Source organism: Ptiloglossa arizonensis, chromosome 2 (assembly GCF_051014685.1).
Source record: "Ptiloglossa arizonensis isolate GNS036 chromosome 2, iyPtiAriz1_principal, whole genome shotgun sequence".
Taxonomy (NCBI): domain Eukaryota; kingdom Metazoa; phylum Arthropoda; class Insecta; order Hymenoptera; family Colletidae; genus Ptiloglossa; species Ptiloglossa arizonensis.
In genome coordinates this window covers 2,314,303-2,332,235 of record NC_135049.1, presented here as the reverse complement: position 1 = coordinate 2,332,235, position 17,933 = coordinate 2,314,303, and the positions used below count along the sequence as shown (strand labels likewise).

At 34.3% G+C, this 17,933-nt stretch overlaps 2 protein-coding genes across 32 annotated transcripts in view; both read right to left on the bottom strand.

The window, feature by feature from the left end:
* LOC143143860 (tubulin monoglutamylase TTLL4) overlaps positions 1–17,933 on the bottom strand; it is a 554,572-nt gene that overhangs the window by 22,163 nt on the left and 514,476 nt on the right. The window lies entirely within an intron of this gene.
* LOC143143861 (enhancer of split mbeta protein) lies at positions 14,683–16,118 on the bottom strand. Of its 2 annotated transcripts, XR_012991281.1 has the most exons (3): positions 15,989–16,118; positions 14,952–15,758; positions 14,683–14,866 (listed from the first exon to the last, which is right to left on the bottom strand). XR_012991281.1 is itself a non-coding variant. In XM_076305663.1 (2 exons), exons 1-2 carry the CDS (start codon positions 16,024–16,026, stop codon positions 15,116–15,118), a joined length of 681 nt encoding a protein of 226 aa, XP_076161778.1. In that variant the 5' UTR covers positions 16,027–16,118; the 3' UTR covers positions 14,683–15,115. The 2 variants fall into 2 exon arrangements, 1 of the variants encoding a protein (XP_076161778.1); XM_076305663.1 differs by having other exon boundaries at positions 14,683–15,758.

Below are 17,933 nucleotides of genomic sequence, written 5' to 3'. Positions count from 1 at the left end.
TTTACAAATACTGCATTTACTATTGCTTTACACTCGCAAATGTTTTCGTTCTTACCACTTCTTTTGCAAACCCAGTAAAACAGATTGTCTCTATTTCTACACTTTTTATTCACGAAGCCGTCAATAAAAATTTTAGGTTTATCGTAAGTAGACAAAAGAATTTTGACTTGATTTACAGTATTTTCACCTTCACTTAACGTACCCATTTTTTTTATTCCAAATAAAATATGCAAGATAATAATATTTTTCGATTAAACGAGGGACGATGTAAACATCTGTCGATGATTTCAACTTGTCGGTATATGAACAATGGCGACGAAACGCAGTGCCAGCGAAATTTCGTCGATGGAAATGTGAACACAGCTTTATCTTGTCTGAACTCCAAATAAAAACGATGGCCTATCTAGTCGAAAACTCCGAATATATGTAAAGACTGCCTATCTAAGTTAAAACTCCAAGTAAATGTAAAGATGCCCTACCCGGTCTAAATTCCAAGGGAACGACACCAACAAGTAGACGTACCCACAGTCACGTACACCACAAACTGCTCTCCAAAACATATAAAAACCTCCTGATCTTGAATATAGGAGTTCAGTTCTGTTTCCATCTTGAAACTCGGCGCACTTAATTTCGCCGGTCCTATACTACGGTAGGAGCCAAGGCTTCACTCGAGCTTTCTTCTTGACTTTCTTTCGAAACAAGTGTACGTGAAGCGTTTCTAAATGACAAACATCTTAATAAAATATGTCTGGACATGGAGAAAGCGTATGATACAATACAGAGGATAAAAATTATCAGCACCCTGACTTTCTAGGAATGAAAGATCACATGTTTGCTTTTATAAAAAAAAAGAACTTCCTTAAAAGAAGATTCGTACAGATCAGGAAAAACGGTTGCCTTTTCAGCTAAACACAAATTTGAAAATGGAGTACCATAAGAATTGGTAATCAGCGTCATTTTCTTTCTACTAGAAATCAATGACACAACAAAAACTATAAAACTCTTGATCCAAGGAAACTTGTTCCCAGACGATCTCATTCTTACCTGTAGCGGAAAAATAAGATAAAAAAGAACAGGATTCAGATTCTTTCCATATAAAACCAAGTTTATTATTTTCACTAAAAAACACAAACTCCCCCAAAACTTATCAAAGTTTTTTGGTGGAAGATATCTAAATAAACAGTGTCAATAACTTAAGGGGTTGGGACAGTTTGAAATTAAAAAAAAAAAATAAATCTTGGAAATAAAATAACAAAAAAAAACCCCACCTGCTTATCGCGATGCATCGGTCCTTGGCTGAAAGTTTTTCATTGTTCGAAGCGTGTAAGGCCATTTCTATGAATTCTAATAGTACAATGATTAACCATTGTATCTTTCCCCTTTTTTGTAAATTTGATTTTAACGCTTCAGTAATACAAATTCGAAATTCTTGTAGCCAGACTGGTTTTGCCAGCGTAGCAATGAACATTGTTTTGATAGAGAGGTTTACATTCCGTGAAAAGTATTCGTTATAGATAAATCGAAAGAGTTAAATAAAAAAGATATGCGAGCATCAACTGCTCGTGTAAACGGGACACGGAAAAGAAAACGTCCATAGAATCCCTATGAAATTGAGGACAAAGCGGCTTCAACAAATGCGACTGCAAAAAAACGGAGCAGCTGATTAGTGGTAAGTGAAGGATACATATGAAAATTAATGTTTCGAAACATTAAACGCGTTTTTCTCGAAACTGGGTTTTTAGAAACGCTGCGCAAGATATCTCGAAATCTAACTAACCGATTACTATGAAATTTGGTACGTATTTTTAATGTAACATTTAATAAATATTGCCGGTCGAATTTTGTTAGAGTGTAACAAAAAACGTAGAAATTTTTGCTTTATACTCAATACATTAACTACAAATATGTGCTGTTTTAATAATTTTCACAAAAATGGAAATGTTCGATCATCAACGCCTAAAGAATACTGTGTACTCGTAAAATATTTTAAATTTTTTGTTGTTTAGCTGGAATAATGCACACCGATAGGCAATTTAAAAAACAGTTATGTAAAAGGATGCTGTCAGAAAGTTAAATAAGAGTTTTTTTTTTTATTTTTTTAATATTATTTCACATACTTTATAATGTGATAAAATAAACCAGAAGCTTATGTCAATCATATATGTACTATTTTGTATCGTTTCTCCAAAGTTTAATAGAAAGTTTTAGACTCATCAAACTATCCTACTCCCTTAAAACTACTTACAAGAAACATCATTTGTGTGTAAATCACCGATTTTAATGAAATTTACACACGATATAGTTCTTTGAAAAATATTTAACACGTATTTTTTTTATCTACTATTATTCATATCCAGGGTGTGAAATCAGCCCTCAAATTTGGAGGAGAAAACACATATTTCGAAAATGATGAGACCTAGAAAAAAGTTGCATAAACAAAACTTGCGTACTTTTGAATAATGAATTTAAGCTTCCAAATCGTTTTGCAAAATATAAATTTGTTTAAACACTGTGTTAAAAAATGATCATTTTTTATACCTTTTTCAAACAATTCGTTGTTTCGCATCTTTTTAAATTTGCCAATATAAAATATAGTGTCACACTTTATTGTAACACCACATCATCAAATACTGGACGATTCAAAGAAGCTTGTGTTCTTCTGAATGAAAAGCTTGAAAGGGAGATTTTGTATTTACCTTGCAGTATTAAACTCGAAATATTAATTCAAAATAATTTGTTCCTTGTTAAAAGAATTTTATAAAATTAATAAATACTTGTTTGATTTTCTATTATTGTACACGTAATAAAAAGTAAAGAAATTTTATAATACGTTAATAATAGTATTCCACTTAGATCCTTGGAATCTACGCCAATGTTATAATATTCACCTATCGCTCTGCACGTCTCACTTGCCTCGGTACATCTCATTTCTTTTCTTTGTTAGCACTCTAATTATTATACGTGAGTACTTTCGCCAATCCTAACGCTACGTCGGAAAATGCGTTTGAGACGAAGCGTGCATTTCCCACTCTGCCCGAATTCCTTTCAAGTATCATCAAATCAATCACGCACGATACATACCTATGATTTTGACACCTTTAGCATTTGTGACATTTTTCGCACCGACAACTTCCTCGTTTCGTTCACCAGATTACGAATTCTGTTTTCGCCGGTCTCAACAGCTCGTGGCTTATCTTTCAGATTAAAATTTTCCTTCCGAAATCGATCACATCACTCTCTGCTCGTACTAGCCGATAAAACACTTTCCCCGTAAACGACACAAATGTTATTTGTCACACTTGTTGCCGCATTCCTTTTTCGGAATACAACACGAGATGATGAAAATGAACATACATTTCACTCGTTATTTTACCGGGTGATTAAATATAAAATTTGTATAACTCCACGATCTGTGACCTTCGAATACCTTCTACAGACTAAACTGTAGCACAGCAATTTAGTCACCCAAGTTTTTCTATCTCTGTATGTTTATAAAACATAACGCGAGAAGTATAAACACACCATGGCACGAATTTAACGGACGACTTAATAAAATCTTATCTAAGTGAAAGATTCTTTGATGCAAGTTATAACGATAGTGTATCTGAACATTATCCTATGTAGGTTGGAATTCCACACGATAGCATTTTGGGATTGATCTTGTAACAAATATTCACAGCAGATCTTTCTTATAGAGAAGACATAACAATGGTAACGTATGCTCGTGGCAGCAATTTTAGCATAGCACGGAAACCCTCTCAATGCAATAAATATACCTACTTAAAAAAACTTTGGGCGAGATTGCAACTTGGGTTAAGGAATGGAAAATTAAAATAAATGCCAGTAAATCAACACACGTGGACCAGGCATGTTACATCTTTGCAAGTGACATTAGATAATGAAGCATTGAAAACAACAAAATATGCGAAATATCGAAGAATGCACCTTGATAAAAGATTTATGTGGAAACAACCTTTAACAATGGAAAAAACAGAAGTATACCTTAGAATGAAAAAGTTAAATTGAATCCTTGGATGGAAATCTCTAACGCCACGCAACAAATTCCTATTGTAGAAGTTTGTTCTTATTTCAATTTGGACATACGGGATTCAATTGTGTTGAAAAAATTGAATATCAATATCATTCAAAGACGGTAAAATAACGTTCCAAAAACAATGGCATCAATTCCACTGTATATCGGCAACAAAGCGTTATACAAGAATGTACAAGTTAAATGTATATACAAATAAGTGTAACAATTTTCCATCCTAACGAGCTACATGCTGCTTTTATTACTAATGAAGAAAAACTTAGACGATAAAAAAGATAAAGCCACCGGATTTAGTTAATTTTTAAACTTTAAAAGGGAAACGAATTCATATACTGCATTAGGTATATGACATTATATTAAAGTTCAAGTATAACGAGTATAATATCAAGTATAATATTAATATTGATAGAATGTCGCTGGATATTCATACATGCAGCATATTCCATTTATACATATTTTATGAACAGTAACAATTTCTTCTACCTTTCAGAACCAATAAGAACTTTCTAACTTTTTTAGTTGTGACGGTTGTACGACAATTAAGCATTCAAATTCGTTCACCAACAGAGCGATCAATAGACTTCCGATTTCATTGAAAGACGAAGAAAAGAAGTCAGAAACCTCATCTATGGATTTTTTATAAGAACCGGACCAAAGAGAACACGTGTTTAGAAAAGTAATAACCAAAGTCCTTGTGCAATTCTAGTTATTAAATACATACATTTTATAGTAATCGGTGTTAATTTACCAGCCACGTATCCACGTATCAGTTTTCACGTAAAAATTTGAATTTTTCGAAAACTGAGTGCAATAAAGCAATTTTGTTTGGGATTCGTGTTTAAAAAATCTATTAGAATCTCTTAGTGGACATTACGAAATAAAATTCGTATTGGAAAGTACGTTATATATTCTAATCTCAAAAATCATACTTCATCGTGACTGTTTATTTCATAAATAAAACTTGGATGTGTAAAATATATACTAACGCAACAAAATAAATGAAAATAAATCACACAGTATTTTGGCGTGTTCATTAAATATTTTATATAAATAATTGGATAAAATTTCAGTAACTGTTCATGAGAATACACGCTTAATAACGACCGCTATAAATTTAATAAAGTAAGATATTTATGGAGTAAAAGACAGTACATCTTACAGATATTTATAAGCTACGAACTGTAATCGGTTTCGCTTGAACTGTTTACGGAAACAGGATTATGCGAATCAAGCGAATTTTGTGCGAGTGCATTTATAAACAAAAAAGCAAAAGTGTATTTGAAACTTGCCTAACGACGAGTTGAATTTCCAAATAGCACCAATAGGAAATACCAATTTAAAACTAGCCTATTAAGCTGACGACAAATATATCAGATGATGACCGAATAACAAACGGTTATTTAACACGACTGGTGAGAATCTTTGCAGTATATTACCAGAAGTTATCGATGAATCATCAGAATATCTACCAGAAAATCCTGTAATAGAAATCGGTAGTAAATCGCAATCAAAACCTCCATCAATTTACATTAAAGTCCAAATCATTGAGCCCCTTATCCTATTATTAAACAAAATAACAAACAAGAAATTCACATCAAAAGAATTAAAAGGTGATCGAGTCAAAGTTCAAGTTTACATCACTGAAATCTATAGTAAAGTAATTCTAGTCCTAAAATCGAATGTAATACTCGTCGTAGAAACGCACTTCGCTGTTAAGAATTATATTAAACTATCTTTTTATAATGTTTACGATACCAAGCATTCATCCGGTGGAGCACGCGGTGGATCAACTATTACTATCAAACGTAATACACATAACTCAATCATAGACATTCAGATACAAGCTACTGTCGTGATTATTCACACAATACATGGCAACATCACCGTTTATTGCCCCTAACCTTTTTAACTGGTTAAGAAATAAATTCACCGCCGGTAGAGACTATAATACAGTAATAATTGACGAACCTACATACTGGCGGTCACCACAAGATAAAAAAAAAAAAACCTATTAAACTTCGCGGTTATCAAAGAACTTCACAAAACTTATTTCGATGTTCAATCTTACTATGACTTTAGCTCCGATCACTCTTCGATGTTAAAATCCATTACTTATATAAATCGATATTTAACGAAGTAACTTCTTTTTTGTGCAATAATAGTACAAATTTGAGTAAATTTAAAAGGTAGATAAAGGAAAATACAAATTGTAATATCTTCCTAAGGATACCAGAGCAGATTGTAACAGCAGTCATAAATTTTACCAACGTAATTCAAAATACAGAGAGCAGAGCCATCAAATATGTCGTCAAGACTCCGATAACGATGTTTGATAGAACCGGATCTTCAGATAGTACACATCACGTTGATTAGCAAAACGCGACTTTTCAGCTAGTTCACTAGGTGCAAACGCTTTGAAATGAGATCAGAGATTGTGAAGTCTCTGATCACGGGCGTTCGACCGTTGTCCAAAACTGTTTGGGCGACTAACGCATTCGAAACTGCGCACGGTTCTCTTACTTTGTAATTTACTATCTTCTTCGATTGTATCTCTGACTATTGTTTTCGACTCTTACCAGGTGACTCCTGCTTTACGATTGACCAGCGGTACCGCGGCTAGATTGCACGACGCCACACTTCGTGCAAAAATGGGATAACGTAAGTGCTGATTGGCTGCGATTTCGGTATCGGCAATCGGTAGGCGGACGGAATTTAACCGTCGTAGGTAGTGAGTCATCTCGATGTTTGTGTTGGTTGTGTATGTACAATTGCACGTTTACATTAGTAATTCACGAAACGCAAGTATTCTGGATTTAGCCGGATTCTAAAGATTCGAAAACGTTTGATGATTCAACCGATTGCAGTAGTCGACCTTTCTGGAAAGAAACTGTTAGGTTTACCTAGGTTACCTTACGTAAACGGTAAGGCAAAAACCCTTCTTGAAGGGGTTGATATAAGAAGCGGCCGTGAGTCGTCAAACGTTCCGGAATGTCTAGAAAAACCGCGGACTAGGCTAGGTTTTGTATAACGGAAATCTAGCTGCTGAAATTTGATTAAATTCCTTTTAAAGATATAAATTAAACGCAATTCCGAACACTGGGCAAGAAGTACCTTTGAAAAAGTTACTGCCTTTAGTGAATACCTAGCAAATACTTTCAAACCCAACTTGATGTGCACCTCTAGAGATATTCTAAGCGAAGTTTCGGAAAATTCAACTGACGCCAACATTTAAGACATCCCAAGATGTATGATAAAAGAAGTTATAAAATTCAATGCTGAAACTCGAAACCGTAGAACTCCTGGCGTTGACCTAATCAATGGCTTAATCCTTAAATAACTGCTACGAAATCAAGAAAATAATTAACGAAAAAAATTAATTCCATCGCACTAAGCCGGTTTTAGAAATAAATTTGCTACCATTGAACAAATTCACAGATTAACTAACGAAATTTAACTTTAGAACAAACGAAATGATGCACAGTTCTCTTTTTGTTACATTGAAAAATTTTGATAAAGTATAGCGCAAGGGCCTTCTAGACAAAATTCAACTGTAGTCAACTGCATCTTAATACCACCTCCTAAAATCGTACCTCGAAAATAGAATATTGTTCATGAAAATTCAAAATATCAGTTCAAATATTTATAAAATTAAAACTAGCTTACCACGAGGCAGACTACGGAAGAAACCATATTATACGCTTTTATCGATGTCACATTACGTTCACCTTAAAAAAAGAAGAACGAAGATAATTAAGTACCTGAGTATGCACCTGGATTCGAGACTCCCGTGGAAGTAGCACATACGGGCCAAGCTCGATCAGATTTGCATTAAAAGGAAAAGTATATGATTTACCAGATGAACTCCAAGCTTAACGCAGACAACAAATTGTCCAATCTGGACATATGGCATTGAACTATGGGGTATGGCAACCAAATTATTCTTAGAACGGTCGCCAATGCACCATGATATACATGTACATGTATACATAACGATGAATTATGAAAAGATCTTAGAATTAAGTCAATATCGGAAGAAATAGAACGACTATGTGGCAAATATAAAACACGATTGGAAAATCACCTTAATGATTTAGCCAGGAACTTATACGCAACAAATTTTTCTAAAATACTACACAGGAAACATGCAAACGACCTTTTTCGTTAACAACATACATTGTCATCACTGTACAGGTGCTTCCTAGTGCGGAAGCATCAAAATACGTGTTATTGACTTAACCGCTACAACAATTTCCCGAATGACAGGAAATTGCAAAGTATTAGATTAAAAAAGAAAATCAACTATACAAATGCACTTTCAGCAACCCCTTCTATTGCACATTCCGAGTAGTTACCAATAGCAATGGTACCACAAATGATATCAAATTTCCAAGAAAACAGTGAGATCACTACCCCAGTTGATGAGGAAGAAATTGAAAAATATATAAATGAAGTTTCTTTGCCATTCTGTAAACCACATTTGTTAAATCGAGAAGATCTTAATAACTTCATTCAAGACTTACAATTAACAAAAAATCAATCAGAACTTCTAATATCTCGTTTACAAGGCTGTAACTTATTTCAAGCGCAAACAAAAGTCACGCATTTTAGGACTTGTCGTCATACGTTGAGCAATACCTTTGTGTAGACGAAGAACTTTGCTTCTGCACAAGCATAAATTTATTAATGAAAACATTCGGTTTCCAATATGAACCAGAACAATGACGTTTATTTATAGATTCATCCAAAACCAGTTTAAAAGCAGTGTTGCTACGTAACGGAAATGTGTACCCCTCAATTCCAATTGCATACACTACAAAATTGAAGGAATCTTACGATACTTTTGAGACAATTTTGTCCAAAATTCTCTATAATTACTATAAGTGACATGTTTGCGACGATTTGAAAGTTATCCGGGTAATACTTGGACTACAGATGGGGTATTAGTAAATATTGCTGCTTTTTGTGTGACAGGGACAGCAAAACAAGGAAATAACACTATGTCAGAAAAGGTTGGACACCGCGACAACAATTTATTCCGGAAGCAAAAATATGTGATGCACAATAATCTAGTTGATCCGGAAAAAGTGTTTTTACCATCCTTATACATCAAATTAGGAATTATGAAAAACTTTGTAAAAGCTATGGTTAAATCTGGATCCAGTTTTGCTTATTCGAAAACTAAATTCCCATCTATATCAGAAGTAAAAATGAATGAAGGGATACTCATTGGACCTCAGATAAAAAAAATTGATGAAAGATCAAAATTTTATAGGGAAATTAGACAGTGCAAAAAAATAAGTATGGATCTGTTTTAGAAAAACTATCGAAAATTTCTTCGGAAATCATAAAGCAGATAACTATGTTTCCATTGTAGAAGAACTTTTAGAATTATGTAAAGAACTTGGTTGCAATATGTCGTTAAAACTCTACTTTTTGCATTCTCATTTAGATTGTTTTTCATCAAATTTTGGTGTAATGAGTGATGAACAGGGTGAACGATTTCATCAAGACATTGCAAAATTAAAAAAACGATATAGTACCAAAGATGTGCTTGCAATGTTATCCGATTATTGTTTGACATTAATAAGTGAGAAGAAAAAAAACAAACTACGAATGTTAAGCACGGCGAATACGTTTCTAAATTGGGCTCGATAAGAGATGTAAGTATTTCATGTATTCTCTTTTCTTCTATAGTTCCACAAAACCCAAAACATGTTTATCAATTCAACTTCGAAATAAAGAAAATAAAGAATTATATGCATTATAGAAATTCAGTGGAGCGATATTGTTATAGGGAAATTTGTAAAGAAATTGGTATCCACAAAGAACCGATACTTATCGGCATCAATTACGTGTAGCTACGGCACTGCTGAGTCGAGACAACCGAGCGACGAATGCCGCTCGTATGGCGGCAAATGCTATGCACAAGTTGCGCACGGATATTTTCTCGACCTGTTCGAATGGAAAACCATTTCGACACTTCTATTGAGTGCTTGCTTCCTCAAAAAAGTCTACAGTATCTATCTGGTGTATAGTTTCCGTGCTAGATATAGAACTTTTCATAAATATGCAAAAATAATTTGTAAGAACTGCCTATATCGATACTTTTTTAATTAATAACTTCTATACCATTAGATTCGGAAAACTCTCCTCTATTATTTAAAATGAAACCAAAGATTCTAACGTTTTTAATTTTCACGTAATACCTCAGTTTGATAGAAAAATCCTGGGCTTTTACAAAAATGTATGTTTTTCGAAAACTGAGAGCGATAGAGCAATTCTGCTTCTGGATTCGTGTTTGGGATGATAAATATTATAAGAATCACCCAATGGATGTCGCAAAATAGAAAAAAAGTTGTAATTTGTTGCACTATGTAATACATCGATTATTACAAGATTGAGATTCAGTAGATAAAGTTAAAGCGATAAAATTGTGACATATGATCTACAAATATGGGAAGATATTTGCTCTGTCGTTACTATATATATTATATAAAATCATCTTAAGAAATCTAATCGAAGTAAAAATATGTAAATCCCTGTGTCAAAACATTTTAAAGAACTTAATCAAAAATTAATATATCGTATTTCTGGTTAAATATAGGAGATGATTATTACATGTGAAATTTCAGGACATAAATTTAAAATTAGACTTTCGTTTAAAGACGTAAAAAGAAAAGCAACTAATAGATGATTATACAGAATTCCTCGAACTTATGATTATTTTTATTAGAGGAACTTGCCCTTTCGCATACCTGAAGCTTTCCACCTTGTTAGGTGGATGGTAAAAGCCATATATATATATATATATATATATCATATCAAATATTTTTGTTCCGTCAAAAATTGTTATTAATCGAAGAAAAAATGGTAGGAGTAAAAAATTTAGAAATGATTTTAGCTTGTTTATACAGGGTGTCATGTAACTGTTGGTACAAGCGGAAATATGGTGATTCTACATGAAAAACTAAATGAAAAATATACAAAAAGAGGCTATGTTTCCAAGAAAAATGGCTTTAAAAGTTTGCATTTGATTTCGCTGTATAGTATTCCTACAATCGGATATTTCAAAAACATTGCGTGTTACTTAATCTGCTTGTAAATAATGTCGACGTTATGCCTTTTTGTGTCATTCTTACTCTTGTCTTACAATTGTGTGTGCAAAAATGTGGACATTACCCAATAATTTTTAAATTGAAAAAATTTATGAAAAGTAAACATTTGGTCTTGTTTGTGTCCTCGCGTAGGAGCATTGAGAATATTTACAAACTTTAGTACAGATAATCTACACGAAGTACGTTGAGTTCCATTAAATGCACATGTACCCGAAAAACTTTCAAAGCCATTTTTTTCGAAAGCAAAGTCGCGTATGAAAAACTTTTATTTAATGTTTTCGATACAGATTTTCCTGTACAATTACCACCTTTCTGTTTGTACTACCAGTTACACGACACCCTGCATATTTAAACTTAGTTTAGTGCTCTAAATCCTTCAATGGCACCGCATCAAAGGTTACAATTTTTGCAAAAATTCTATGATTACGGAAAGACTGATCAAATCATTAGCCGAATGGGATTAAACGGGCAGAGGGAGGAATTTGTGGTACCTCACACCAGAAAGTACAGCTTTATCTTTTTTAATACAACATTATCACTAAATACAAAAATGTATCTTGTACAAGGTTCAAAAAATTTATAAGTAAAAAATTCTTTTAAAAGAATTACAAACATGTGGAAGATTATTAAATGCAGGAATAGAAAATTTTAATTTAGAAAAAACCGGAAATTTTTCAAAATTCCATATATCCACAGATTTCTTAGAGAAAAATTTGTTAATGTGAGAAAACGATTAATCGTTTAAAGCAGATTTAAAAATTGTACAACATTGTAAAATAATCAATGATATTGCAGAAGCCGACGTAAAGAGACCAATATCCGAAAGCATTAATTTAATAACAATAAACGAAGAAACTAAACAGGACATTATGCAGATACTAGAATAGTATTGAAAATAATACCTTGATTCAACGAAATTCGGACTAATAGTAGACACGTGTTAACATATATGTATTATATTATGATATATTATTTTATATTGTTATTTATATTGATTCTTCTTTTTTTATTTTTCATTGCATACTTTTCATTTTCAGGTACGTTACGTTTCAATAATATCCTTTCTGTCTCAATATAAATATTGAATAATAATTTATACGATTATTAGGTATGTATACTAATTATATAATAACAAACTTTAATATTCAGTTATATAATTGTAAGATAATAGCCGTAATTATTAATGTTCGTAAATAGAACATATTGAATAGATTATGACTCTTGTAACTATCTACAATGCCTTAGATTCCCCTTTTATGCATGTGTATACTACGTTTAAAGTTAACTCATTGATCCTGTTGATATATTGTAGAATAAATAGACAAATATTATTTATATATATATATGTATGAAAAATTGTACTTTTATTTAATAGTATCCATTAATACTTCTAAAATGTGACAATATAGTTATGTTGGTGAGAAAGTAATTATTACTTATTAAATTCGTATAATCCAAATTATAACGTGTTTGATTTAATTTTAATCAAGAAGCCTCACATATGCGATGGTAGAAGTTTTACTCAAAAAGGATCAAAACCTTGACTCCTTGACTCTCGGGTCTCTTTCTCTTTCACTTGTTGCCCTTTTCTAACGTTCGATTATCATTTTCAGTCTTAGTTTTATACAGAAACGTTTCACAAAGAAATGCGATTGCAAGCACAAATCTAAAAGTACTCGACGTGCGTACCGATGCGTGAACAATGATATCAATTATAGTTGTTGCGAGTAAAATCTGAGCTTAAGCGCATAAATTCAAACAATTTGAACAATTTTCATTTATTATAGTTGCACATGTTGATAAACATTGAATCTCAAAACTTGTAAGTGTAGCGGATAAATATGTATAGCAGAAACGACAATTATTTCTTTCACGTATATTGTTTATTAATGTTTTTCACAGCAAATGTTTGAATACATTCGTGAAACAGTACAACTCCCTTGTAAAGTAGCATACTTTAAATCGAAGTTAATGGAAATATTCTCCAATTATACAAAAATCACAAACTTCCAAAGAAGCAAAAGTTAGATCACGTTAGTATCAGTTCGAACGCCATTATTTAACGAATATTCTATAAAAGTAATTTATTACAAATAAATATATTACTACTACGATTTATATACATCTTAGTTCTATCAACGCTTTTGAATACACGTAAATAAAGACAGAAGTCTATGCAAAATTTGTAAATATGATTCAAATATTCAAAATAATTTACTTCGTTTTGACCATTATTTATACAGGACGTATTTTTTTATCTGCATTTGAAAGCATACTGAAAGACTGAAACTTCAAACCATTGAAATATTGTCTATTGTAATTTGAATGGAATTAGTTTTGACCGAATAAGTCTTTTAAACTTTGTGTGTGGATCATTCCATCATTCCACGCCAAGTCGAACAAGAGTTCTGTATTCAATTGAAATATGACATTTGAATCATCGTTTTGCTGTTGTAGAAATTATTTAAAATGTATAGATCTTTGTAAAAGAATTTTATTTCCGCAACGGAATTTTTGTTCAAGTATACGAACATCGATTTTTGTATGTGCACATCTCAGAGGATTGTTTCTTTTTATTAATTTTTTGTTTTATTCTGAGCATCGTTTTTACAATTCAGAAATATTAAGAATATTATTATTTCGAAAATTGAATCCGCGGGTTAAATCTAAAACAATTTAAGCAAAGTATTTCGTATTCTACGTTCTTTCCTCTCCTGACTGCGCTTTTTTAATTTGAGACAGCTCTATATATTATATAATTGTGATCGGGGCAGAGCGACAATGGATGTGATGTTTCTCGATTCAAATAAGCGCACCGGCCGTTAATCGCTCACTTCCGACAGAACTTGAAAAAACCGAAATCCTTTTGTAGTATAATAAACTGTACCAATGAAAACTTCTCAGATTCTTATAAACGTTCCAAAGGTGTTATTTGTATTTTTATAGTAGTTTAAGCTTCCACTTTTGACCAAGGGAACTTTGGGTCATTGCACGATGGGAATCACAAAAAGATAGTCACTTCATTCATTAGAAGTAATAAAGAGATAAATATTAACCAAAAGTAGAGTATAATAACTTCCTCGACTCTTCTGATAGATTTTTTCGACAAATAATCCTATCCACGATCAATATTTCGGTTAACTGACATCTCACTCTATACTTTTGTCAAGTTATGTTACAAATTATGACATTTGTATAGGGACTCGATGGGTCCGCACCTCACGGAAGACATTCAATTAACGATTCATCGAAATTAGTTTATCATAAAAATCGCATTTCTCTTCGTGCTGTCAATAAACATCGAAATTGATTTAACGTAAGGTTATATGTATGCGAAAAATGTTCCATAAAAATTTGGAAGATCGAGGTATACAAATGATCAATCGAAAATTCAACGGTTACGATTAAAACAAGTCTATTTATTAAGTTTTATATTAGAGGGCCGAGGTGTAGGAATGGTCAAATGAAAATCTAATGGACACGATTGAAACAATCTATTTATTAAGTTTCGCGCAGTGTGCAATCGATTTTAACAAAAACGCCCAACATTACGTGCGAGTGTTTAAAAAACTGGTTCTTAAATATAACAAATTAAAATTTATATAATAATAATCATTATACTTTACGAGCAAATAATTATCTCAGGTACAAAATTGAACCCTATCACAGATATCACTTAAAGCTTCGTCACCTATATACACTAAAAAGATAGACAAAGAAAAACTCTCGATCATGCTGTAATATATTGTAGTTTACAAATGTATTCTTTTTTAAGTAATAGATACCTCAATAGTACGAGGCTCAACAATTTCAACATATGGAAGACAAAGATTCGTCGTTTTCCCTTCTACGGTGTCCGCTTCAGCTCCAACCGGGCATGCTTCTTTCTTCACCAGGAAGGAATGGCATATTCAAATTCGAGAATGTTTAGTTCATCGAGTATCCTTCATCACCAAGGTCTCCAAACGGAATTGGATGTTTCCGAGTATTCTCCCGAGGAGCTCATCATGCTAACAGGACTTTGTGGCGGTGTGTAAACGTTCTGTGGTACGTTCACCATGACGTTGGTCATTGGACTGACAAGTGAAGCTTTGCTGTTCGAGTTGATAGTTGTTGCGCTAATCTCTGTGTTTCCAAGAGAATCCGAAGCGGGTCCTTCGAATCGTCGAAGACAGCCACCGAGGTGTCTCATTAGTTGTGCACCAGCGGCTGGGTGAACAGTAGCGGCTACAGGTGTCGAAAGAAACGACGAAACTTCCTGAGCGCACTGGGTAAACCCATCCCTGAATCTGTCGGCATAGCTGTTTTCCGGCGTTAGGGTCAGTCTTCTGGCAGCTCTGAGAGTATGCAGATGACGAACGGTAAGTTCAAGAATGTCAGCCTTTTCCAACTTGGCTACGTTCTCTCCTTCAGCCTGGAGCGCCGTCACCATCAGATCCTTCAATTCGTCGAGGCAACGATTGATCCTTGCCCGTCTTTTCCTCTCCAGCATCGGTTTCATGACTTTTCTGTATTGATAAGTCCTCGATACCGGTTCCTCGTATTCTATACCACCGACCGGCGTGTAACTGGTGTGCGGTGCCATCGTACAACTGGAGAAACAAATATCTTGCTCACTTCTCACTTGACACAAAGCTCGATGGAAAGATCCCGCAAGAGGCCACGCAAGATACTAAAGAAACTTTCGAGAGTAAAATTCGAAGCACTGCATGCGTTGCGAGACGACAGTTTCCACAAACAAGACTCATGTGCGTTCTCGGAGTGCCGAGAGTGCGTTCGCTACCGTGTTTACGATGATTCTGAATCTCGGGTGGGGACTAACCCGCTACTTATACCTTCGACCAGCTCCCCACCAAACATCACAGTGCCCCTTGCAAAGATTCCGGAGACTCTCCACGGAGAGAAGGGTGTTGGCCAGGGGGAACGGAAAGAGGGAGACGCACGAGTGAACCCTGCAGCCCGTGCACAGTCAGCCAGCAGCCGGAGCGTATCGTGGGAAGCTCGCGGGCTGAACAGTTCCCACAGATCGGGGGCCTGTTGGGCCCGGCACAGGTTCCCTGTACGCGTGTCTGTATTTGTGTGTGCTCACTCGACTGGCACGGGGGGGCCCCTTCGTTGGTGCCAGCGCGGGAGAGGACCTTTTCATGCACACCTGCATGCTCTCTGCATCGTGGAGAATGGGGATCTCGATACCGTCGCTGTTGTTGCTTCTGCTTCTCCTACTATTCCGCGCACACCCCTTTCCCCGCCGTAGGTCGATGGCAAGGCAGTCCTCAGAGAAAAAAGAAGCGGCGAGCACACGCCATGTCGCGCGACCAGCACGAGGACGACCGCCGCGATCCGCTTCGATCCTCACGCGCTCCACTCTTCCGTTTGTCCTTCTTCTTGCTTTTCCCGTCGTTTCTCTTTTGTTTTCGGTCGTTGATGCGTAAGATACACCGGCGATTCTCGTAAACGTACAACTTTTTCCTCGTTACGCTTTTGGCAAAAATATTCTTTCACCGTTGATCAGATTCTTTAAATACGTTTAACAATCGAGCGATTAAAAGACTGAAACAAAATGCACGATACGAGTGTATTCCTGCGTTTATATATTCTCTCTAGTATTTCGAATATTCTTTTATTTAAAGTCTCGTCTGCTCGCAGACTAAATCGAGAACAAATTACTCGCAAGGCAACAGTAAGTCTAGCGTTTAACTTTGAAGTATAGAATAATAAATACGGGTACGCGACAGGAAACAGATGTCACGTAACGATTAGTTGTTGAAAATTCGAATTTGTAAAATACGAATACAATTAATCGGAAACAAGTCATCCGTAAAAATTTAAGTAAGCGTGGCTTACCTCGAGATACTTATTCCATCTAATTTAGTTTTTAGTTATTATTTAGACGAGAGGATTCTTCCACAAGTACTATTCTTTGTCACCGTACAACTACAATTTCGTGTCACATGATTTTGTCCTAGTCATTATCGAAAGGATCAACGAGTTACTAGAAAATGATGTAACGACAAATGCTTGCAGCACGGTGTAACGAAATGTTTAACAAGTTTAGAACATGCCGATCGTTGTTATGTTTTTCGATTAAACATTTTATCTTTCCGTCTGATATTTATGCATGTAAGATCATAACCAATGAATAAAATGTATTTTTGGAGAGGATCGTCACTTTCTTTCGTGTGTTTAATGGACGTAATATATTTACACGTTTTTACGCGTAACATGTTCGCATTGTTTCGCTTGCAATATTGTACACAGCTTTTCTTTTATACTTAATACATTATGGTTACAATACTTAAAGTGTATTAAAGGAGAGAGGTTCGTGAGTGTTCCTGACCGAAAAGGAATGATACTGGTCGAAAAATAGCGAGAAATGAACAATGTTTTCTATTCTCTTCTTACAAAATCTGGAAAGTCGTTAGTATTATTATATGTAAATGAAAAATCCATGCTATGTTTTATACAAGTTTACGGTGTTTAAAAAATCGCCGACAACGTCCGTAATACACCATTTATTTCGAAAGGAAGAAAATTCGAGCAAGTTTTCGTGGCTTTCACGAAAACGCTTTCGCCGGTAGTTCGGTAGAAAATATATCATATCAACGATCCGGCTCGATTAACGAACAATCCATATTTTTCCAGTGTAGATTTTCGCGATATAACGATTAATCCATAAAATATCGGATCGACCGAGTTTAAATCGCAAGGAATATTTGGTCGAGAATTACGATAATACTTCGGATTGGATTGCACGACTTCTCGAGTGT